Source organism: Anolis carolinensis, unplaced genomic scaffold (genome assembly GCF_035594765.1).
Source record: "Anolis carolinensis isolate JA03-04 unplaced genomic scaffold, rAnoCar3.1.pri scaffold_14, whole genome shotgun sequence".
In the NCBI taxonomy this organism is placed as follows: Eukaryota; Metazoa; Chordata; class Lepidosauria; order Squamata; family Dactyloidae; genus Anolis; species Anolis carolinensis.
In genome coordinates this window covers 7546914-7572301 of record NW_026943825.1, presented here as the reverse complement: position 1 = coordinate 7572301, position 25388 = coordinate 7546914, and the positions used below count along the sequence as shown (strand labels likewise).

Genomic DNA, 25388 nt, shown 5'->3' with positions numbered 1-25388 from the left:
TCTGGTTCCAGATTATGATGTGTCCACACTGCCATACAATCCAGTATCTGGTTCCAGATTATTATGAGTCTACACTGCCATATAATCCAGGATCTGGTTCCAGATTATTATGAGTCTACACTGCCATATAATCCAGGATATGGTTCCAGATTATTATGTGTCCACACTGCCATACAATCCAGTATCTGGTTCCAGATTATTATGAGTCTACACTGCCATACAATCTAGTATGTGATTGGAAATTATTATGAGTCTACACTGCCATATAATCTAGTATCTGATTGGAAATTATTATGAGTCTACACTGCCATATAATCTAGTATCTGATTGGAAATTATTATGGGTACACTGCCTTGTAAACCAGTATCTGGTTCCAGATTATTATGAGTACACTGCCATAGAATCGTCATATCCTGTTAGCTCAAAAACAAAATAAAAGGGGGATACACCAGACAGGTATTTGTCATGGAGGTCTCAGTCTTTCGCCTTGTTTACGTTTCCAGGGACATACCAGATCACCAAGCAGACACGGGCCCATGAAGGCAGCATCTTCTCCCTTTGTTTGTGCCGTGACGGCTCGGTGCTCAGCGGAGGCGGCAAAGACCGGCGCCTGGTCCGGTGGAGCCCCGGACTCAGCCTCCTGCAGGAAGTGGAAGTACGGCGAGTGTGGGGAAGAAGAGGCCCCGCCCCCACCCTTTAGTCCTAAAAGGCCTCTCAGGAAAGATATAGAGGCTCAGCCCTATTTCATGCTCTTGGGAAGAGACCCCGCCCCCACCCCTAGCCCCGCCCTTTAGTCCTAAAAGGCCTCTCAGGAGAGATATAGAGGCTCAGCCCTATCTCACGCTCTTGGGAAGAGGCCCCGCCCCCACCCCTAGCCCCGCCCTTTAGTCCTAAAAGGCCTCTCAGGAGAGATATAGAGGCTCAGCCCTGTCTCATGCTCTTGGGAAGAGGCCCCGCCCCCACCCCTAGTCCCACCCTTTAGTCCTAAAAGGCCTCTCAGGAGAGATATAGAGGCTCAGCCCTATCTCATGCTCTTGGGAAGAGGCCCCGCCCCCACCCCTAGTCCCACCCTTTAGTCCTAAAAGGCCTCTCAGGAGAGATATAGAGGCTCAGCCCTGTCTCATGCTCTTGGGAAGAGGCCCCGCCCCCACCCCTAGTCCCACCCTTTAGTCCTAAAAGGCCTCTCAGGAGAGATATAGAGGCTCAGCCCTATCTCACGCTCTTGGGAAGAGGCCCCGCCCCCACCCCTAGCCCCACCCTTTAGTCCTAAAAGGCCTCTCAGGAGAGATATAGAGGCTCAGCCCTGTCTCACCCTCTTGGGAAGAGGCCCCGCCCCCACCCCTAGCCCCACCCTTTAGTCCTAAAAGGCCTCTCAGGAGAGATATAGAGGCTCAGCCCTATCTCACGCTCTTGGGAAGAGGCCCCGCCCCCACCCCTAGCCCCACCCTTTAGTCCTAAAAGGCCTCTCAGGAGAGATATAGAGGCTCAGCCCTATCTCACGCTCTTGGGAAGAGGCCCCGCCCCCACCCCTAGCCCCACCCTTTAGTCCTAAAAGGCCTCTCAGGAGAGGTATAGAGGCTCCGCCCTGTCTCACGCTCTTGGGAAGAGGCTCCGCCTCACCCCTAGCCCCACCCTTTAGTCCTAAAAGGCCTCTCAGGAGAGATATAGAGGCTCAGCCCTATCTCACGCTCTTGGGAAGAGGCTCCGCCCCACCCCTAGCCCCACCCTTTAGTCCTAAAAGGCCTCTCAGGAGAGATATAGAGGCTCAGCCCTATCTCACGCTCTTGGGAAGAGGCCCCGCCCCCACCCCCAGCCCCGCCCTTCAGTCCTAAAAGGCCTCTCAGGAGAGGTATAGAGGCTCCGCCCTGTCTCGCGCTCTTGGGAAGAAGCCACGCGCACTCCTCTAGCTCCGCCCCCTGTTTCCTAATAGGTGCCATCACCGCCCCCCCTGGATCACTGCAGCACCCACCAGGGGGCGGTAGCGCCCACTTGGGGAATCACTGGCGTAAATGATGCAGCAAGCACACTCAATGTTTTAACCAGGGTTCCCCAAACTTTTGAAGCAGAGGGCCGGTCCACAATCCTTCAGACTGTGGAGGGGCCGAATTATCATTTGAAAAAAAAAATACAAACAAATTCCTATGCACACTGCACATGTCTTATTTGTAGTGCAACAACAACAACAACAACGAAACAACAATACAATATTTAAAAATGAAAACAATTTTAACTAACATAAACCTATTAGGATTTCAATGGAGAGTGTGGGCCTGCTACTGGCCAATGAGATAGTCAAGTTAATTAGGATTGTTGTTGTTGTTGTTGTGTGCCTTCAAGTCATGTCAGACTTTGGCCGAGCCTAAGTCTAAAATTAATTAATTATTTACTGCATTTACTTACTACATTTATATCCCACTCTTCTCACCCCGAAGGGGACTCAGAGCAGCTGAAATTTGACAACACAACCCATCATCCACGCCTCTAGGTTGATACAACAAAAAGCAAAGAAAAATAAAGTCCTAATTAGAGGGAGAGAAATAATTGTTTTTATCCAATTGCTGCCACTTAGAAGGCTAAGCTCCACCCACTTGGTCTCCTAGCAACCCACTGAGCCCAGTGTTAATAAAAGAATAAAAAATAAAATAAATACAAATAATACAATAAAAAAATAAAAAACACTAAAAAAATAAAATAATTAAAAACACTAAAAATTAATACAATAAAATACTATAATAATAAAACTAAAAATAATACAACAAAATAATAAAATATAATAAATAAAAAAGATAAGTTACAATAAAATTAATTAAAAAAATACAAATGACATCAAATAAAAATTCCACAACAACTTTTAACCAATACCACCACCACTTTGCCACAGCAACGTGTGGCCGGGCACAGCTAGTACAATATATTATATTATTAGCATAACATAATATTAGCATTATATATTACTATATTGAACTATACCACTATACTATTATATAATACTAGCTGTGCCCGGCCACGCGTTGCTGTGGCGTTGTCTGGTGGTGTTGGTGAGAGATTGTTGAGGTAGTGGTGGTATTGAATGTCTGTTGTATGGTTGTCTTTATGTTTAGTATGCACACTGAAGTGGATTATATGGCAGTGTGGAGTCAAGATAATCCAGTTCAAAGCAGGTAATATAAGATTCTAAATGGGTTATATAGCTGTGTGGAAGGGCCTTGAGTCTACACTGCCATATAATCTAGTTAAAATCTGATAATCTGTGGAAGAGGCCTAAGTGAGGCCTAACTGTGCCTGTCCCCTGGGCTGAGTAGGTTGCTAGGAGACCAAGTGAGCGGAGCTTAGCCTTCTAACTGGCAGCAATTGGATAAAAACAATTATTCCTCTCCCTCTAATTAGGACTTTATTTTTCTTTTCTTTTTGTTGTATCAACCTAGAGGCATGGATGAGGGGTTGTGCTGTCAGTTTTCGAGGTTGGGGGGCTTGTAGTTTTGTTGTTTTGTCCGCTGCCCTGATGCCATCACTCTTTTATATATATAGATGTAATATATAACATATAATTAATATTATTATATGGCATTACTATTAGTATTATATTGTATAACATAAGATTATTATCAATATTATATGTATATACAATATATTATATTATTAAAACTGATATAAAAATATTATATTATAAAACTGAGGGCGGGGGCCAGGTAAATGACCTTGGAGGGCCGCATCCGGCCCCCGGGCCTTAGTTTGGGGACCCCTGGTTTTAACATTTACACCAGGGGTCCCCAAACTTTTTAAGCCGAGGGCCGGTCCACAATCCTTCAGACTGTTGAGGGGCCGGATTATCATTTGAAAAAAAAAATACAAATTCCGATGCACACTGCATATGTCTTATTTGTAGTGCAAAAACAACAACAACAACAAGAACAATGAAAGAACAATACAATATTTAAAAATAAAAACAATTTTAACCAACATACATTTATCAGGATTTCAATGGGAAGTGTAGTCCTGCTTCTGGCCAATGAGATAGTCAAGTTAATTAGGGTTGTTGTTGTTGTTGTTGTTGTGTGCCTTCAAATCATTTCAGACTTTGGGCGAGCCTAAGACTAAAATGTATTTATTTATTATTTATTTATTTACTGCATTTATTTACTACATTTGTATCACACCCTTCTCACCCCAGAGGGGACTCAGAGTGGCTTACAAATTATATGTACACACAATATATTATATATTTAGCATAGCACAATATTAGCATTATATATTACTACTAGCTGTGCCCGGCCACGCGTTGCTGTGGCTTAGTCTGGTGGTGTTGGTCAGTCTACATTAGGTTGTATTTATGCTGTGACCTCCACCCTTCTTTATACTCACATTAGTAGTAGTATTTGAATTCTGTTACCTTCTTCCATTTTTGTGTTGATTGATAATTGCTTGAGATCCCTGTTGTCTTTGGTTTGTTGTTAATTGTAATGTCTGATTCTGCTGAGTGCGGTTTATATTTTTATTGTGGTACAATAGTCTTTTTTTTGTTTTGCCTGTGTAGGTGTTTATTATTATTGTTGTTGTTGTGATTATGAAGGTTGGATAAGTTAGATGCTACTGTATTGTTTTTTGGAGGCCCAGTGTAGCACTGACTGGCCTCTCAGCCTCAGTGCCTGGCTGTTTCTTGCCTGTGATTGTGTTGATTCTTATTGTTGTCGTTGTTGTCATTGTTATTATTGTAATTGTTTTTTTGGAGGCCAAGTGTGAATGTAGGAATTGGGGAGGTGGATGAGTTGTGTTGTCAAATGTTGTATTTGTTATAGTTACAATGCGTTGTTGTGAGTTTTGTGGGTCTGGATTGTGGTTTTGTGGTGTGGTTGTGCTGTTACAACTGAGAGGCAAGGCTTTTGTGTTGTGTTGCGAAGTTTTGTATTTCTGGGTCGTTTAGTTGTGTGCCAAGTTTTGTATTTCTGGGGCGTTTAGTTGTGTTGTTATAGTCACGAAGCATTGTTGTGAGTTTTGTGGGTCCAGATTGTGGTTTTGTGGTGTGGTTGTGTTGTTACAATCGGGAGGGAATGCTTTTGTGTTGTGTTGCCAAGTTTCGTATTTCTGGGGCATTTAGTTGTGTTGTTATAGTCATGATGCGTTGTTGTGAGTTTTGTGGGTCCGGTGTGGTTTTGTGGTGTAGTTGTGTTGTTACAACCGGAAGGCAAGGCTTTTGCATTGTTTTGCCAAGTTTTGTATTTCTGGGGCGTTTAGTTGTGTTGTTATAGTCATGATGCGTTGTTGTGAGTTTTGTGGGTCCGGATTGTGGTTTTGTGTTGTGGTTGTGTTCTTACAACTGGGAGGCAAGGCTTTTGCGTTGTGTTGTCAAATTTTGTATTTCTGGGGTGTTTTGTTGTGTTATAGTCACGATGCGTTGTTGTGAGTTTTGTGGGTCCGGATTGTGGTTTTGTGGTGTAGTTGTGTTGTTACAACTGGGAGAAAAGGCTTTTGTGTTGTGTTGTCAAGTTTTGTATTTCTAGGGCATTTAGTTGTGTGCCAAGTTTCGTATTTCTGGGGCGTTTAGTTGTGTTGTTATAGTCACGATGCATTGTTGTGAGTTTTGTGGGTCCGGATTGTAGTTTTGTGGTGTGGTTGTGTTGTTACAACTGGGAGGCAAGGCTTTTGCGTTGTGTTGTTCAGTTTTATATTTCTGGGGCGTTTAGTTGTGTTGTTATAGTCACGATGCGTTGTTGTGAGTTTTGTGGGTCTGGATTGTGGTTTTGTGGTGTGGTTGTGTTGTTGTAACCTGGAGGCAAGCCTTTTGCATTGTGTTGCCAAATTTTGTATTTCTGGGATGTTTAGTTGTGTTGTTATAGTCACTGCGCAAACAACTTTATCATTTTATATATATAGATATTGAACTATACCACTATACTGTAATATTAGTAATATTATATGTGATATAGAATATATAATTAATATTATTATATGGCATTATAATTAGTGTTATATTGTACTACATTATAATATTATTATCAATATTATATGTATATACAATATATTATATTATAAAACTGAGGGCGGGGGCCAGGTAAATGACCTTGGAGGGCCGCATCCGGCCCCCGGGCCTTAGTTTGGGGACCCCTGGTTTACACAAATGACCAACCACTGCCAGAAGGGACAGAGAATTTCATATATGCCAACGATCGTGTCATCACCGCCCAAGCGGAGAGCTTTGAAATAGTTGAACAGGCCGTTCTTCTGTTTTTGCCATGGTTCAACTTAAGACAGAAACCGGTCGTGGCGGACTTACTCTTCTCGGCATTAGAATACACAACGCCGATTGCATTTCAATGTATATTGGACAATCCATTTGAGGCTGCTTGTTATTACTGTGAATTTAACGCCGACTGCATTTCAATGTATATTGGACAATCCATTTGATGGTGTTTGATATTACTGTGAATTTAAACAGTATACTAATTTGCCAGACATATTGTTTACTGAACTGGTTCATTTTCAATTGTATATATAGGAGGTCATTTGTGTTTGAATTATTATTATTTTTGCCAACATAGATCCCGGAGTAAAGGTAAAAGTAAAGGTTTTCCCCTGATGTTAAGTTAAGTCGTGACCGACTCTGGGGGTTGGTGCTCATCTCCATTTCTAGGCCGAAGAGCCAGCGTTGTCCATAGACACCTCCAAGGTCATGTGGCCATAGGCATGACTGCATGGAGCGCCGACACCTTCCTGCTGGAGCAGTACCTATTGATCTACTCACATTGGCATGTTTTCGAACTGCTAGGTTGGTAGGAGCTGGGGCTAACAGTGGGCGCTCATTCCGCTCCCGGGAATTGAACCTGGGATCTTTTGGTCCCCAAGTTCAGCGCTTTAACACACTGTGCCACCAGGGGCCCCAATTACATAGGTAGTGCCATAGGAATTGATTCTATAAAGCAGGGGTCCCCAAACTAAGGCCCGGGGGCCGGATGCGGCCCTCCAAGGTAATTTACCTGTCCCCCGTCCTAATTTATAATATAATATTTTTATATCAGTTTTAATAATATAATATATTGTATATACATATAATATTGTTAAGAATATTATCATTTTATACAATATAATACTAACAATAATACCATATAATAATATTAATTATATGTTATATATTGCATATAATATTACAGTATAGTGGTATAGTTCAATATAGTATAATGCTAATATTGTGCTATGCTAATAATATAATATATTGTATGTACATACAGCTGCTTTGAGTTCCCTTCGGGGTGAGAAGGGTGGGATATAAATGTAGTAAATAAATGTAGTAAATGAATAAATAAATAATTTTGGACTTAGGCTCGCCCAAAGTCTGAAATCACTTGAAGACACACAACAACAATCCTAATTAACCTGACTATCTCATTGGCCAGAAGCAGGCCCACACTTCCTATTGAAATCCTGATAGGTTTATGTTGGTTAAAATTATTTTCATTTTTAAATATTGTATTGTTCTTTCATTGTTATTGTTGTTTTGCACTACAAATAAGAAATGTGCAGTGTGCATAGGATTTTGTTTGGTTTTTTCCCCCAAATGATAATTTGGCCCCTCAACAGTCTGAAGGATTGTGGACCGGCCCTCTGCTTTAAAAGTTTGAGGACCCCTGCTATAAAGGGCTCAGCTTGTCAAAAAAGGATAGGAACCACTGTTGTAGATAATCCCAAAACATGCTTTAGCTGGGAGTCAATCAAAATTCAGAGGAATCTTCAACCCCAGGCCCATCTTCATTTGTGTTTGAATTATTATTATTTTTGCCAACATAGATCCCGGAGCAATTTGGGGCCGTGCGCACCATCGCCGAAGGGGACAACGGGGAGCTGCTGGTGGGGACCACACGCAACGCCTTGCTCCTGGGGAGCCTGGAGGACGGCTTCGGGCCCATCATCCAGGTGAGAGGAGCCGGCGTTTGGGGGTCCGCTTGCCCTCCTCCGCAGCCCTGTCCGCCTCCACGGCCTCCTGCTCCGCGTCCTTCCTTTGCAGGGCCACACGGACGAGCTCTGGGGTCTGGGCACCCACCCCTCGCGGGACCTTATTGTCACCTGCGGCTATGACCGGCAGCTCTGCATGTGGGACGGCGGGGAGCACGCGCTGGCATGGAGCGTCATGCTCGAGGTACGGTTCCAGCCCAGTCTCTTTCCATCCAGCCATCGACACCGCCATATAGTCTACTTTAGCAGGTTAAACCATCAGCTGCAGTAAATCTTGTCTATCAAGAGGTTGACAGTTCAAAGCCCGGGTCAGGGTGTCAAGGACAGAACGCCACAAGATCAAAGATAACAGAGTTTATTGGATTTACAGAACTCAAAATGCCCGTAAAAGACAAGGGCTAGGCAACGCTGGCCTTAAAAAGCAAAAAGGGGCAAGAAAAACATTCAAAAGTTAAACCGGATTAAACCGGAGTATAATCCGGGTAAAATCAAAACAGCTTGCTTCAGCCTGGGAATAAACAAAACAGAAGCTGGGGAACAAAGAGTTCAAAAGAATGTAACTAATTGGCAGCAGATGCCTCTCTGCTGCCAGCACTATGTTTTGAGTAACTTAGAAGTCACTCCTCCACACAGCAGGCAAATTCCCAATACAAACACAACAGCCGAGGATTGAAGCAGTAGCGTAGTCCCAGTTCTTTCCGAAGGTCGATAGGCAGAAGCAGACGTTTGTAGTTCACCAAGTCCAGGTAGGAGAATCCGAGCCCGTAGTCAGTTCAGTCCGTAAATCCAGAGTAGCAGATGGCGTCCGTCAAGAAGACGACGGAAGGTCAAAGCTATTGAGATTAAGCAGAGGTTGCACAAACAAAAGCCCACACAATTCCTCCCGCCGTCTGAACCCAAATTCCAAAACAACTTACGTAGTCAGCACACGAAACACACCCGTCTTCAGGAAAACGTCCCACACAGATCCCAAGCGTTCGTCCAGATTACCTTGCCCAACGCAATTTGCAATTGCTCCCAAACCCCATTTTATGCCAGTTACAAGTCCTCATCACTATCAGCTGTTCTCCTTAACCCGGGCGTTTCCTCATCACTTTCCTCATCAGAACTGGAACACCTCTGACTACGCCCCACAGCATCCCCAGCTGTGGATCCCGTCCCATCCCTCCAGCTTGTCCATGGGTCTAGTCCTGAAGGTCCCCAATCATCTTCCATCCCATCATTGCCAGTGGCACCCAATTCCTCCCTTACCCGAGTCCAATCCATCTCATCCTCTTCCGAGCTAACCAGCTCTTCCTCCATTCTCTCCGTAAACCCCTCAAAAGAATCCTCGTCAGATGGTTCTGCAAAGATATCTCGCAGCCTCTTTCTTTCTCGCTCCTCGAGAGTATCTGACTCTCGAGGAGTCTTACGCCCACGTCTGCCAGTAACAGAGCCATGAGGCTCAATCATAACACAGGGTGAGCTCCTGGCCTGTAGCCCGGCTTCCACCTACCTAGCGGCTCGAAAGCAAAATGTGAGTAGATGAATACAGTAGAGCAGGGGTCCCCAAACTTTTTAAACAGGGGGCCAGTTCACGATCCTTCGGACCATTGGAGGGCCGGACTATAGTTGGCTACCGAGCAATAATAATAATAATAATAATACAGTAGAGTCTCACTTATCCAACACTCACTTATCCAACATTCTGGATTATCCAACACATTTTTGTAGTCAATGTTTTCAATATATCATGATATTTTGGTGCTAAATTCATAAATACAGAAATTACTACATAGCGTTACTGCGTATTGAACTACTTTTTCTGCCAAATTTGTTGTCTAAAATGATGTTTTGGTGCTTCACTTGTAAAATCATAACCTAATTTGATATTTAATAGGCGTTTCCTTAATGCCTCCTTATTATCCAACATATTCGCTTATCCAACATTCTGCCGGCCCGTTTATGTTGGATAAGTGAGACTCTACTGTAACAATAATAATAATAAATAAGAGGGTTGGAAGAGACCCTTTGGGCCATTGAGTCCAATCCCCCTTTGCCTTTGTGCACCGAAAGCACAAGCAAAGCACCCCTGACAGATGACCACCCAGAATCAATGTTAATAATAATAATAATAATAATAATAATAATAATAATAATAATAATAATAATAAAGAGGGTTGGAAGAGACCTCTTGGGCCATTTAGTCCAACCCCCTTCTGCCTCTGTGCACCATAAGCACAAGCAAAGCATCCCTGACAGATAGCCACCCAGAATCAATGTCAATAATAATAATAATAATAATAATAATAATAATAATAATAATAATAATAAGGGTTGTAAGAGAAGAAGGGACCTCTTGGGTCATTTAGCCCAACCCCATTCTGCCCTTGTGCCGTGTGGGCCGGATAAATGGCTTCGATGGGTCGCATCTGGCCCCCGGGCCTTAGTTTGGGGACCCCTGCAGTAGAGTCTCACTTATCCAACATAAACGGACCAGCAATGTTTCCCTTGTTTCAAGGAAAACATGGTTGACTTACAGGCAAATATTACCATGTTTCCCCGAAAACATGACAGTGTCTTATATTAATTTTTGCTCCCAAAGATGTGCTAGGTCTTATTTTCAGGGGATGTCTTATTTTTCCATGAAGAAGAATTCACATTTATAGTTGGAAAAAATGACCATTTATTTTATACTACGGTAAGAGTGGAAAACCAAGAGGTTAGCCTTAAATCATATGAAGAGATTAAAAAAAAATCTAACCCACAATGACATGGCTAAACTTTTGGCAAATAAGGGGAATCTTCCAAGAGGATAGAAAAATAGGTTTTGAACTAAAAGAAACATGCTGGGATAGAATACTAAAAACAGAAATAAAAATAATAAAAATATTATACCAACAACTGTTGGGATGGGACACTGAGGATGATCAAGTAAAAGTGGTCATGACAAAATGGGCAAGAGAAATAGGTCATACGATCAACCTAGCAGACTGGGCAAGAAAATACTCCAAATCAAATTTAATACAAAACCAGAATATTTTCTATTAGGTATGGTCAATTTTCAAATGGACTCCAACACGGAAAAACTTTTTATATACATGGTAACAGCCGCCAGGATATGCATCGCCAAACTATGGAAAACACAAGAAATTCCTACAACAGAAAAATGGATGCTGAAGCTAATTGACATTAAACATATGGATTTATTAACACAAAAAGTATCACAGAGCATTTTGCCAAGACAATGGACCGATTGGAACAAACTGAGACGAACATTTGTCAAGAAGTAATATTGAGTTGTTATGATTTATGTTTATAGGAATCCTTAGACTTCAGGTTATACAGTAGAGTCTCACTTTTCCAACAAAAACGGGCCGGCAGAATGTTGGATAAGCGAATATGTTGGATAATAAGGAGGGATTAAGGAAAAGCCTATTAAACATCAAATTAGGTTATGATTTTACAAATTAAGCACCAAAACATCATGTTATACAACAAATTTGACAGTAGTTCAATACGCAGTAATACTACGTACTACTTACTGTATTTATTTATTTATTATTTATTTATTTGCGACATTGATATCCCGCCCTTCTCACCCCGAAGGGGACTCAGTATATTTACAAGTATATATACACACAATATATTATATTATACAACTATATTGCAATATTATTAGTAATATTGCATGCAATATAAATATACAATTATTTTATTTATTTATTTATTTATTAGATTTGTATACCGCTACTCCCAGTTTGGCTCGGAGGAGTTTACAGAAATAGATTAAAACAATACAATTAGCTTTAAAATAACAATAGAAATAGACATAGCCCTGAGTTTTTCACCCATCGAAAGCTTGTCGGAAGAGAAAGGTTTTGCAGGCTTTCCGAAAGGCAAGTAGGTCTTGGATAGTTCGAGTTTCAACTGATTACATTGTATTGCATCATAATATTATTAATAATATTACATGTATATCTATATATATAAAAGAGTGATGGAATCCTGGCGGCCGCCAAAACAACAAAACTAAACACCCCCCCAACCTCCAAAATTGACAACACAACCCATCATCCACGCCTCTAGGTTGATACAACAAAAAGAAAAGAAAAATAAAGTCCTAATTAGAAGGAGAGGAATAATTGTTTTTATCCAATTGCTGCCAGTTAGAAGGCTAAGCTCCGCCCACTTGGTCCCCTTGCAACCCACTCACCCAGGGGACAGGCAGAGTTAGGCCTCACTTAGGCCTCTTCCACACTGCCTATAAAATACAAATTATCAGATCTTAACTGGATTATATGGCAGTGTAGACTCAAGGCCCTTCCACACAGCTATATAACCCATTTATAATCTTATACTAGCTGTGCCCGGCCACGCGTTGCTGTGGCAAAGTATGGTGGTATGGGAAATAAAGTATTGAGGAATTGGTGATAGTTAAGGTAAAGGGTCCCCTGGGCTCAGTGGGTTGCTAGGAAACCAAGTTAGCGGAGCTTAGCCTTCTAACTGGCAGCAATTCGATAAAAACAATTATTCCTCTCCTTATAATTAGGACTTTATTTTTCTTTTCTTTTTGTTGTATCAACCTAGAGGCATGGATGAGGGGTTGTGCTGTCAATTTTCGAGGTTGTGGGGTGTTTACTTTTGTTGTTTTGTCCACTGCCGTGATGCCATCACTCTTTTATATATATATAGATTATCTGCTTTAACTGGATTCTCTGGACTCCACACCTTTACTCTTTACCTTAACTACCACCACTTCCTCAATACTTTATTTCCTATACCACCATACTTTGCCACAGCAACGTGTGGCCGGGCACAGCTAGTACAATATATTATAATATTAATGTAGTATAATATTATTATATATTATTATATCATTAAATTGATACAGGAGACATGGTGGAAAGATGTCTTCCTGGCCCCGTCTTCTTCATTCTGGTCCAGATTGGCAGTTAGACCTTGGCGGGGAGAGGGGGGAATTTAGCACCAAAATATCATGATGTATTGAAAACTGACTACAAAAATGTGTTGGATAATCCAGAACATTGGATAAGCGAATGTTGGATAAGTGAGACTCTACTATAGGTACCGCTCTTAAAAAGCGGAGAATTCTTTTAAGGTACCCATAAGAAAATGCCAGAAAAATGTTGTTGTTGTTTCTTCATATGGTTCCTCTTTCTCTTTTCTTTTTAGGAAACAGGCCTTTGTGCCGACTTCCATCCGAGCGGGAAAGTGGTGACGGTGGGGCTCAGCACGGGACGGTAATAATAATAATAATAATAATAATAATAATAATAATAATAATAATAATAATACTGTATATACTCGAGTATAAGCTGACCCGAATATAAGCCGAGGCACCTAATTTTACCACCAAAAAACTGGGAAAACATTGACTCCAGTATAAGCCGAGGGTGGTAAATTTCAGAAACAAAAATAGATATCAATAAAATTACATTAATTGAGGCATCAGTAAGTTAAATGTTTTTGAATCTTTACATCAAGCTCTAATTTAAGATAAGACTGTCTAACTCTGATTAAATCATTATTTTCATCTTCTTCAATGTTTTTGAATATTTACATAAAGCTCAAATTTAAGGTAAGACTGTCCAACTCTGATCCAATCATTCTTCTCATCTTCTTCAACGTCAATGTGGTTATGTATCCTTTTAATAATAATAGAGTAAAATAATACATGTAATAATAAATAGAGTGAAATAATAAATGTATTAATAATAATAATAAAATAGAGTAAAATAAATGTAATAGTAGCAACAATAATAGAGAAAAATAATAAATGTAATAATACCAATAATAATAGAGAGAAATAATAAATGTACCATATATTCTCGAGTATAAGCTGACCCAAATATAAGCCAGCAGAATGTTGGATAAGCGAATATGTTGGATAATAAGGAGGCATTAAGGAAAAGCCTACTAAACATCAAATTAGGTTATGATTTTACAAATTAAGCACCAAAACATCATGTTAGACAACAAATTTGGCAGAAAAAGTAGTTCAATACGCAGTAATGCTATGTAGTAATTACTATATTTATGAATTTAGCATCAAAATATCACGATATATTGAAAACATTGACTACAAAAATGCCTTGGATAATCCAGAACGTTGGATAAGCGAGTGTTGGATAAGTGAGACTCTACTGTAATAAGATCAGAGTGAAATAATAAATGTAATAATAATAATATAATAATAATAATAATAATAATAATAATAATAATAATAATAATAGAGTAAAATCAATGTAATAGTAGCAACAATAATAGAGAAAAATAATAAATGTACCATATGTTCTCGAGTATAAGCTGACCCAAATATAAGCCAACCAGGACCCTCACCTGAGTATAAGCCGAGGGGGACTTTTTCAGTCTTAAAAAAAGGGCTGAAAAACTAGGCTTATATTCGAGTATATATAGTAATAATATATATATATTTACTACATTTATATCCCGCCCTTCTCACCCCGAAGAGGACTCAGAGCAGCTTACAAATTAAATTTACATACAATATTATATTATTAGCATAGTACAATACTGGTAATAAATTACCATATTGTACTGTATCAATATATTGTAATATTATTAGTAATATTACATAAAATATAATATACTAGCTGTGCCCGGCCACACGTTGCTGTGGCGAAGTCTGGTGGAAAGGGAAATAAAAGTATTGAGGAATTGGTGGTAGTTAAGGTAAAGGGTAAAGGTTTTACCTTACATGAAGTCCATTATAAATGGGTTATATAGCTGTGTGGAAGGGCCTTGAGTCTACACTGCCATATAATCCAGTTCAAATCAGATAATCTGTATTTTATAGGCAGTGTGGAAGAGGCCTAAGTGAGGCCTAACTCTGCCTGTCCCCTGGGCTGAGTGGGTTGCTAGGAGACCAAGTGGGCAGAGCTTAGCCTTCTAACTGGCAGCAATTGGATAAAAACAATTATTCCTCTCCCTCTAATTAGGACTTTCTTTTTCTTTTCTTTTTGTTGTATGAACGTAGAGGCATGGATGAGGGGTTGTGCTGCCAAGTTTAGTGTTTCTGGGATGTGTAGTTTTGTTGTTTTGTCCTAGGCCGAAATTTCATTACCCTTTTATATATATAGATAATTAATATAATATATAAATAATGATAATTATACCCCGCCACCATCGGGGGGACTTGGGATGGCTCACAAAACACAAAATACAACACGTGCGGAACAAAACATAGGCAATCAACAATCAAAACAACATTATAAATTCAATTAAAACAATAAAATACTGCAATTGCTGTAGATAAAAGAGCAGTAATGACTTCTTTCACCCCAATGATTAGAATTTGGCTTTTTATGCACTGCCTTTTTGGCTATGGGGACAGTCCTATTGTGTATATCAGGGGTCCCCAAACTTTTTAAGCCGAGGGCCGGTCCACAATCCTTTAGACTGTTGAGGGGCCGGATTATCATTTGAAAAAAATACAAATAAATTCCGATGCACACTGCATATGTCTTATTTGTAGTGCAAAAACAACAACAAGAACAATGAAAGAACAATACAATATTTAAAAATAAAAACAATTTTAACCAACATACATTTATCAGGATTTCAATGGGAAGTGTGGTCCTGCTTCTGGCCAATGAGATAGTCAAGTTAATTAGGGTTGTTGTTGTTGTTGTTGTTGTTGTTGTTGTTGTTGTTGTGTGCCTTCAAGTCATTTCAGACTTTGGGTGAGCCTAAGTCTAAAATTTATTTATTTATTATTTACTGCATTTATTTACTACATTTGTATCACACCCTTCTCACCCCAAAGGGGACTCAGACTGGCTTACAAATTATATGTATATACAATATATTATATTATTAGCATAGCACAATATATATCAGCATTATATATTACTATATTGAACTATACCACTATACTGTAATATTATTAGTAATATTATATGTAATATAGAATATATAATTAATATTATTATATGGTGTTATTATTAGTGTTATATTGTATTACATTATAATATTATTATCAATATTATATGCATATACAATATATTATATTATAAAACTGAGGGCGGGGGCCAGGTAAATGACCTCGGAGGGTCCCCGGGCCTTAGTTTGGGGACCCCTGGTGTATATAGAGCCCATAGTTAGCCACTAAAAATACTATTTGTTTCTTCCCTATAGTTGGGTTGTAGTAGACACCGAGACCCGGCAAGTGCTGTCAGGCTACACCGACGGGAACGAGCAACTCTCGGTGGTGCGCTATTCACCAGGTTAGACTCTTGTTTCCTCCTCGAATATTATTCCTTTCCCAATCCAGCCCTTGTGCTTTACTTCCATCCTTCTCTTCTTATGACTTTGGGTTTTTTCTCTTCTTCCAGATGGGGATTTCTTGGCTATCGGCTCTCACGACAACTTCATCTACATATACAACGTGGAGGAGAGTGGGCACAAATACAGCCGCTTTGGCCGCTGCACCGTGAGCAGAATTATATCTTTCTTGCAATAGAAACTGGAGTTAGATACTGTATATACTCGAGTATAAGCCTAGTTTTTCAGCCCTTTTTTTAAGCCCCCCTCGGCTTATACTCGGGTGAGGGTCCTGGTTGGCTTATATTTGGGTCAGCTTATACTCGAGAATATATGGTACATTTATTATTTTTCTCTATTATTATTGGTATATTACATTTATTATTTTTCTCTATTATTGTTGCTACTATTACATTTATTTTACTCTATTATTATTATTAATAATAATATATTTATTTCACTCTGATCTTACTATTATTATTACATTTAATATTTTCTCTATTATTATTGGTATTATTACATTTATTATTTTTCTCTATTATTGTTGGTATTATTACATTTATTATTTTTCTCTATTATTATTGGTATTGTTACATTTATTATTTTTCTCTATTATTGTTGGTATTATTACATTTATTATTTTTCTCTATTATTATTGGTATTGTTACATTTATTATTTTTCTCTATTGTTGGTATTGTTACATTTATTATTTTTCTCTATTATTATTGGTATTTTACATTAATTATTTTTCTCTATTATTATTGGTATTGTTACATTTATTATTTTTCTCTTTTTGGTTTTATTACATTTATTATTTTTCTCTATTATTGTTGGTATTATTACATTTATTATTTTTCTCCATTATTATTGGTATTGTTACATTTATTATTTTTCTCTATTATTATTGGTATTGTTACATTTATAATTTTTCTCTATTATTATTGATATTGTTACATTTATTATTTTTCTCTATTATTATTGGTATGATTACATTTATTATTTTTCTCTATTATTGTTGCTACTATTACATTTATTGTAATCTATTATTGTTGCTACTATTACATTTATTATTTTTCTCTATTATTGTTGCTACTACAGTAGAGTCTCACTTATCCAACGTTCTGGATTATCCGACACATTTTTGCAGTCAATGTTTTCAATACATCATGATATTTTGGTGCTAAATTCGTAAACACAGTAATTACTACATAGCATTACTGGCTATTGAACTACTTTTTCTGTCAAATTTATTGTATAACATTATGTTTTGGTGCTTAATTTGTAAAATCATAACCTAATTGGATGTTTAATAGGCTTTTCCTTAATCCTTATTATCCAAGATATTCGCTTATCCAAGCTTCTGCCGGCCCGTTTAGCTTGGATAAGTGAGACTCTACTGTATAATTAATACATTTATTATTTCACTCTGATCTTATTATTATTGTTATATTTGTTATTTTACTCTATTTATTATTATTATTATTTTATTATGACACAGCAAACAAAATAGATATGCTGCTTTTGGTATCACAAAATCACAAGTCCAACACTTCCCAAGTGTCTAGGACTGTGTGATGTATTTTCGGATGATGTGTGCAGATCCCAGTCGGGTGGCCTTTTGCAGTTGGCAGATCTTAATTTTGTCAATGTCTATTGTTTCCAAATGCCGGCTGAGATCTTTTGGCACGGCACCCAGTGTGCCCATCACCACCGGGACCACCTGTACTGGTTTCTGCCAGAGTCTTTGAAGTTCAATCTTGAGGTCCTGATAGCGGCTGAGTTTTTCCTGTTGTTTATCGTCAATGCGACTGTCACCTGGGATGGCAACATCAATGATCCAAACCTTTTTCTTTTCCACAACTGTGATGTCTGGTGTGTTGTGTTCCAGAACTTTGTCAGTCTGGATTCGGAAGTATCTTTGCGTGCTCATTTTCCAATACTTTTGCAGGTTTGTGATCCCACCAGTTCTTTGCTGCTGGCAGGTGGTACTTGAGGCATAAGTCCCAATGAATCATTTGGGCCATGTAGTTGTGCCTCTGTTTGTAGTCTGTCTGTGCAATTTTCTTACAGTAGCTGAGGATATGATCCATGGTTTCGTCAGTTTCCTTGCACAGTCTGCATTTTGGGTCATCAGCTGATTATTTATTTATTATTACATTTATTATTTTACTCTATTATTATTAAAAGGATACGTAAGCACATTTACATTGAAGAAGATGAGAATAATGATTGGATCAGAGTTGGACAGTCTTATCTTAAATTAGAGCTTTATGTAAATATTCAAAAACATTTAACCTACTGATACCTCAATTAGTGTAATTTTATCGGTATCTGTTTTTATTTCTGAAATTTACCACCCTCGGCTTATACTGGAGTCAATGTTTTCCCAGTTTCTTTGTGGTAAAATTAGGTGCCTCGGCTTATATTCGGGTCGGCTTATACTCGAGTATATACGGTACCTCCAAATCAGCCCTCCGTTTCTCTTCTTCCCCATTATTATAGGGACACTCCAGTTTCATCACACATCTGGACTGGTCCAAGGATGGGAAATTCATCATGTCGAATTCAGGGGACTACGAAATCCTTTACTGTAAGTATCTTGCTTATCCCAAGGTGGCTCATAAACTTGCTCCCTCCCTTGTTAGTAAGGACTGCAGAAATAAAGAAATTTCCTCGTGGTTTTTGTTTTGTCTGCAGGGGACGTGGCCAAAGGCTGCAAGCTGCTCAGGAACCGGTTTGAGAACCGAGACCGGGAGTGGAGCTCATACACCTGTGTGCTGGGCTTCCACGTCTTTGGTAAGTTTGGAAGGAAAGTTATATTTATTTATCGCATCAGAAGCATAACAAACTTTACGTAATGATGGAGTTTTTCAGAGTGAACTTGGCATGTATTATTATTATTATTATTATTATTATTATTATTATTATTGTCCAACATAACAAACTTTTAAGTACTGATGGAGTTTCTCGGGGTCAACCTGGCATGTATTATTATTATTATTATTATTATTATTATTATTATTATTATTATTATTATTATCCCAACATAACAAACTTTAAATACTGATGGAGTTTATCGGGGGTCAACTTGGCATTTATTATTATTATTATTATTATTATTATTATTATTATTATTATTGTTCTTTCCCAACATAACAAACTTTAAGTACTGATGGGGTTTCTCGGGGTCAACTTGGCATTTATTATTATTATTATTATTGTTCTTTCTCAACATAACAAACTTTAAGTACTGATGGGGTTTCTCAGGGTCAACCTGGCATGTATTATTATTACTATTACTATTATTATTATTATTGCCCAACATAACAAACTTTACATACTGATACGGGGTCAACCTGGCATGTATTATTATTATTATTATTATTATTATTATTATTATTATTATTATTATCCCAACATAACAAACCTTTAAGTACTGATGGAGTTTCTCGGGGTCAACCTAGCATTTATTATTATTATTATTATTATTATTATCCCAACATAACAAACTTTACATACTGATGGAGTTTCTCGGGGACAACCTGGCATGTATTATTATTATTATTATTATTATTATTATTATTATTATTATTATTGCCCAACATAACAAACTTTACATACTGATACGGGGTCAACCTGGCATGTATTATTATTATTATTATTATTATTATTATTATTATTATTATTATTATTGCCCAGCATAACAAACTTTACATACTGATGGCATTTCTCGAGGTCAACCTGGCATGTATTTATTATTATTATTATTATTATTATTATTATTATTATTATTATTATTATCCCAACATAACAAACTTTAAGTACTGATGGAGTTTCTCAGGGTCAACCTGGCATGTATTATTATTATTATTATTATTATTATTATTATTATTATTGCCCAACATAACAAACTTTACATACTGATACGGGGTCAACCTGGCATGTATTATTATTATTATTATTATTATTATTATTATTATTATTGCCCAACATAACAAACTTTACATACTTATACGGGGTCAACCTGACATGTATTATTATTGTTATTATTATTATTATTGCCCAACATAACAAACTTTACATACTGATACGGGGTCAACCTGGCATGTATTATTATTATTATTATTATTATTATTATTATTATTATTATTATTATTATTGCCCAACATAACAAACTTTACATACTGATACGGGGTCAACCTGGCATGTATTATTATTGTTATTATTATTGCCCAACATAACAAACTTTACATACTGATACGGGGTCAACCTGGCATGTGTTATTATTATTATTATTATTGCCCAACATAACAAACTTTACATACTGATACGGGGTCAACCTGGCATGTATTATTATTGTTATTATTATTATTATTGCCCAACATAACAAACTTTTAAGTACTGATGGAGTTTCTCAGAGTCAACCTGGCATGTATTATTATTATTATTATTATTATTATTATTATTATTGCCAAACATAGCAGACTTTTAAGTACTGATGGAGTTTCTCGGGGTCAACCTGGCATGTATTAATAATAATAATAATAATAATAATAATAACAATTATTATTATTATTATTATTATTATTATTATTATTATTATTATTGCCCAACATAACAAACTTTAAGTACTGGTGGAGTTTCTCGGGGTCAACTTGGCATGTATTATTATTAATGTTGCTGTTGTTGCTGCTGTTGTTGTTCTTTCCCAACATAACAAACTTTTAAGTACTGATGGAGTTTCTCGAGGTCAACCTGGCATGTATTATTATTATTATTGCCCAACATAACAAACTTTATGTACTGGTAGAGTTTCTCGAGGTCAACCTGGCATGTATTATTATTATTATTATTATTATTATTATTATTATTATTTCTCATTCCCCCTTTCTCCCCAATTGTTATCCGCAGGGGTGTGGCCCGACGGCTCCGACGGCACCGACATCAACTCTCTCTGCCGGTCCCACAACGAGCGGGTCGTGGCCGTGGCCGATGATTTCTGCAAAGTGCACCTTTTCCAGTACCCGTGTGCCAAACCCAAGGTAGCCAGAAGTAGGGGGGGATGGGATGTGTGTTTCCTCCACCACAGACACCCCAGTTATAGTGAGCGGCGTGAACATGTCCAAGAGCCCCGCCAGTGCCCTCCTCAAACACCACCCTGCCCACCACCCAAGGGAAGGCTTTCATTCGGGGACATTTTTGTCAGGGTGGGAGCAGGGGAGAGATGAGAATCTTGCACAGTAGCACTGACAAACCCAACACCACAGCCGTAGATTATCTGCTGATCCCAGCGGTACTAGGCTTTATTTATATACAAGGCTATTTACAACTCCAAACACCATAACTCTCCGGACACATGTTCCCTGCAAAGGGAAAAGCAACAAGTCCTCCCAACATTCCACATGTAACACTCCTGGGCGGCGCAAACACTGGGAACCAACACAGAAGCCAATAACAATATAATATTTTTATTAAAGCAAATAAAGTTCCAAATGGAAATAAGCAGTAAAATAGAAGTAGCAATCGACCTTCCAGGAAAGATCAATTTTAGTCCAATAAGATAAAGTCTTATGCCCAGTATTAGAGTTCAAAATCCAGAAACCGAAACACACTCAAACTCCATCTGAGTTTTGAGTGGGGTAAGGAGTAGAGAACTAGAGGAGTCCTTTAGAATAGAGGTCCAATTCGTATTGCAAGGCAAGGCAAAACTAGATGTTCAGGAGCTGAAACGCAGTCCCAACTTGGCAAGAAGGTAAACCAACACCCGGTCTACTCCAGAGTAAGCGCACCGTCAGGCCGCTTGGAAATCAGGAACAAGATACGACGATGCTTTTCAGTCAGAAGTTAAGTTTACACCGCACAGAAGATTCTCAGCGCAAGCCTTTTAATGAAGTTCATAGCTTCCCCCAAAGCAGGTGCTTGACTCCCCAATACTTCCCAAGAGAATTGAGCTGCCAAAAACATCGCGCCAGGTGCCTGCCTCCCTAATTCTTCCCAAGAGAACTGGGTTTAGCCACAATCGCCTCGCTCTGCTAATCTGACACTTCTTAAACGTTGCCTTTGAGAGCGGTCTGTTTTCAGGAAAGCCCTTCGATCAAACAGTAAACCTTCCAGAGATCCTGGGAGAGCCTGCACCGTCTCAAGGGCATCCTTAATTGGCTCTGGCATGGAAATGTCAACAGGAGGCATCTGGAAAGGAATTGAATCTTGATCACTTGGGGAAAAAACCCAAGTCCTCTTCAGTTTGGTCAGCAATGGCTGCCGGGTCAGGGGCCAAAGGTGCCTGAGAATCACACCACAGACTATGACAAATGTTCCGTCCTCATAGTTGAAACGGAAGTCTTGACCCATTGACCGTGCAGGCTATCAATCAAGGCTGGAATGCAGTTCTCTGCTGCTGAAAAGCTTGCCAGAACACAAACACACAATCCAAGAGCAAACATTTGATCTAACATTTCCCTCTATCAAAACACACTGACAATTTTTATCCTAGCTGTTCTCTTTTTCCTCCACCACAGACATCCCAGTACTTTTTCAAATAACCCAGGCAACGTCGGGTACCCAAGCTAGTTCTACTACTACTACTACTACTAATAATAATAATAATAATAATAAATCTATGTCTATATGATGGGCCATGGATGATGGGATTTGCAGTACTTTCAATCGCTTCGCCTCCCACAGACTACTGCAACGTCCACCAGTGAGGGAACTGGACCAAACTTGGCACACAGAACCCCTGTGACCCCCTTTATGTCCTGGTGCAGATTGGGGCAGGATGGACCAAGGATGATGGGATTTACAGTACCTTCACTCACTTCTTGAGACCACAGCAACTGCCACAAATGACAGAACTGAACCAAACTTGGCACACATATCCCAAATGACAAACTTTGCACGCTGCAGCACTTTGGGGAAGGATGCACAAAGGATTATGGGATTTGCAGTACTTTCAAACGCTTTGTCTCCAAGAGACCACAGTTACTCTTAACTAATGACAGATCAGGACCAAACTTGGCACACATATCCCAAATGACAAACTTTACACGGCTGCAGCACTTTGGGGGAGGATGCACAAAGGATTATGGGATTTTCAGTACTTTCAAACACTTTGTCTCCAAGAGACCACAGTTACTCTAACTAATGATGGATCAGGACCAAACTTGGCACACTTAACCCCCATGACCCATTCTAGGTCCTGGTGCCATTTGGGGGCAGGCTGGACAATGGATGATGATGGGATTTGCAGTACTTTCAAACGCTTGGTCTCCCACAGACCACTGTTACTCTATCCAATGATGCATCAGGACCAAACCTGGTACACATATCTCCCATGACCCACTTTATGTCCTCCTGCGGTTTAGGGGACAACGGACCAAAAATGATGGGATTTATAGTACCCTCACTCACTTCCTGAGACTACATCAACCCACAGCCATGACTGATCAAGACCAAACTTGACACATAGAGTCCCCATGACCTACTTTATATCCTGGCGGTGTTTGGAGGGGGGTGGACCATGGACAATGGGAGTTGTAGTTCCCCACACCCACTGAACCCCACTGACCCTGGACCTAGACTAAATTCGGAACACAGGCAAACAATGCCTTTCTCAAATGACCCGGGCACCGGGTCCCCAAGCTAGTAAATAATAATAATTGTGAATATTATATTCTCTTCCCTACCTTTTCTTCTGCAGGCTCCGAGCCACGTCTACCGGGGCCACGGGAGCCACGTCACCAACGTGCGCTTCACCCACGACGACAGCTTCCTCATCTCCATGGGGGGCAAGGACACCAGCATCTTCCAGTGGCGCGTCCTCCCAGGATGGGACGGAGGGCTGAACACCTGAAGCTGGAAGAAAAACAATGCAAAACCATGCAGTATTTTGGCTCAGCTTTCGTGAGTGTGGGCGGTGCAACCTTTTGAGATGGTGCGCCCGGGGCTTTCGGATGCCTCGGGACGATAGAGGAGTCTCTTTTTTCCTCCCCAGCAGGCGAGATTATTTTTCTTTGGCTAACCGTGATGCGCTTTATTAACTAACTCAAGGGTGGGGGAAAATAATAATAATAACAGCCGGGGACAACAAGCTGTCAGGGACTCAGGAAAGGAGAGACCAACATCTCAAAACATTAGGGAGATTTTGGAAAGAGTGGCGAGTCCAACGGATACAAATGTGGGGGAAACCCATGGCGATGTGGTTCCCAAATGGCTCTCGGCTCCCTGTGATCCCTCCGTCCGCACTTCATTTACATTCCTAGTGATTCCTGGAGATGCTGCGTCTGATGTTTTTATATATATTGAAAGAGCAAAGGGAGGCGGCCTGAACACTGTGAGAAACCTGGAAAAATAAACCTTTGCCTTTGAAATCCTTCACATGTTTCTGTGCCTAGTGACTATTATTATTATTATTATTATTATTATTATTATTATTATTATTATTATTATTATTATTCTTTATCTTGGAGCAATTGTGTTGTCTAAGGATTTCATGGCCAGAATCAATGGGTCAATGTTGAGTTTTCCAGGCTATTATTATTACTATTACTATTATTATTACTGTTTTTCGTCTTATTATTATCTTTATCTTGGAGCAATTGTGTTGTCGAAGGCTTTCATGGCCGGAATCACTGGGTCGCTGTGAGTTTTCCAGGCTATTATTATTATTACTATTATTATTATTATTATATTTCTTCTTCTTCTTCTTCTTCTTCTTCTTCTTCTTCTTCTTCTTCTTCTTCTTCTTCTTCTTATCTTTATCTTTGAGCAATTGTGTTGTCTAAGGCTTTCATGGCCAGAATCAATGGGTCGCTGTGAGTTTTCCAGGCTATTATTATTATTATAACTATTACTATTATTATTACTATTATTACTATATTTCTTCTTCTTATTATTATTATCTTTATCTTGGAGCAGTTGTGTTGTTGAAGGCTTTCATGGCCGAATCACTGGGTCGCTGTGAATTTTCCGGGCTATTTTATTGTATGACACAGCAAACAAGAGAGATATGCTGGATTTTGTATCACAAAATCACAAGTCGAACACTTCCCAAGTGTCTATTATTATTATTATTATTATTATTATTATTATTATTATTATTATTATTATTATTTATGACACAGCAAACAAGATAGATATGCTGGATTTTGTATCACAA

General features: G+C 39.0%; 1 protein-coding gene and 1 long non-coding RNA gene across 3 annotated transcripts in view; one reads left to right on the top strand and one right to left on the bottom strand.

Annotated features, from left to right (window-relative positions):
• eml3 (EMAP like 3) overlaps positions 1-24605 on the top strand; it is a 65387-nt gene extending 40782 nt beyond the window's left edge. For both annotated transcript variants that reach the window (XM_062965467.1, XM_062965466.1), the window contains exons 15-24: positions 504-655; positions 7780-7905; positions 7997-8128; positions 13120-13187; positions 16105-16193; positions 16302-16399; positions 18734-18821; positions 18929-19027; positions 21143-21273; positions 23931-24605. In XM_062965467.1, coding sequence (XP_062821537.1) covers positions 504-655; positions 7780-7905; positions 7997-8128; positions 13120-13187; positions 16105-16193; positions 16302-16399; positions 18734-18821; positions 18929-19027; positions 21143-21273; positions 23931-24083 — 1136 coding nt within the window. In that variant the 3' untranslated portion in view covers positions 24084-24605. The remainder of the gene's footprint in view (positions 1-503; positions 656-7779; positions 7906-7996; positions 8129-13119; positions 13188-16104; positions 16194-16301; positions 16400-18733; positions 18822-18928; positions 19028-21142; positions 21274-23930) is intronic.
• On the bottom strand, positions 8284-24056 carry LOC134294427 (uncharacterized). The gene is made up of 2 exons (XR_010001336.1): positions 23917-24056; positions 8284-22420 (listed from the first exon to the last, which is right to left on the bottom strand). It is a non-coding gene; the product is annotated as an uncharacterized LOC134294427 (long non-coding RNA).
• Positions 24606-25388: the final 783 nt, after the last annotated feature.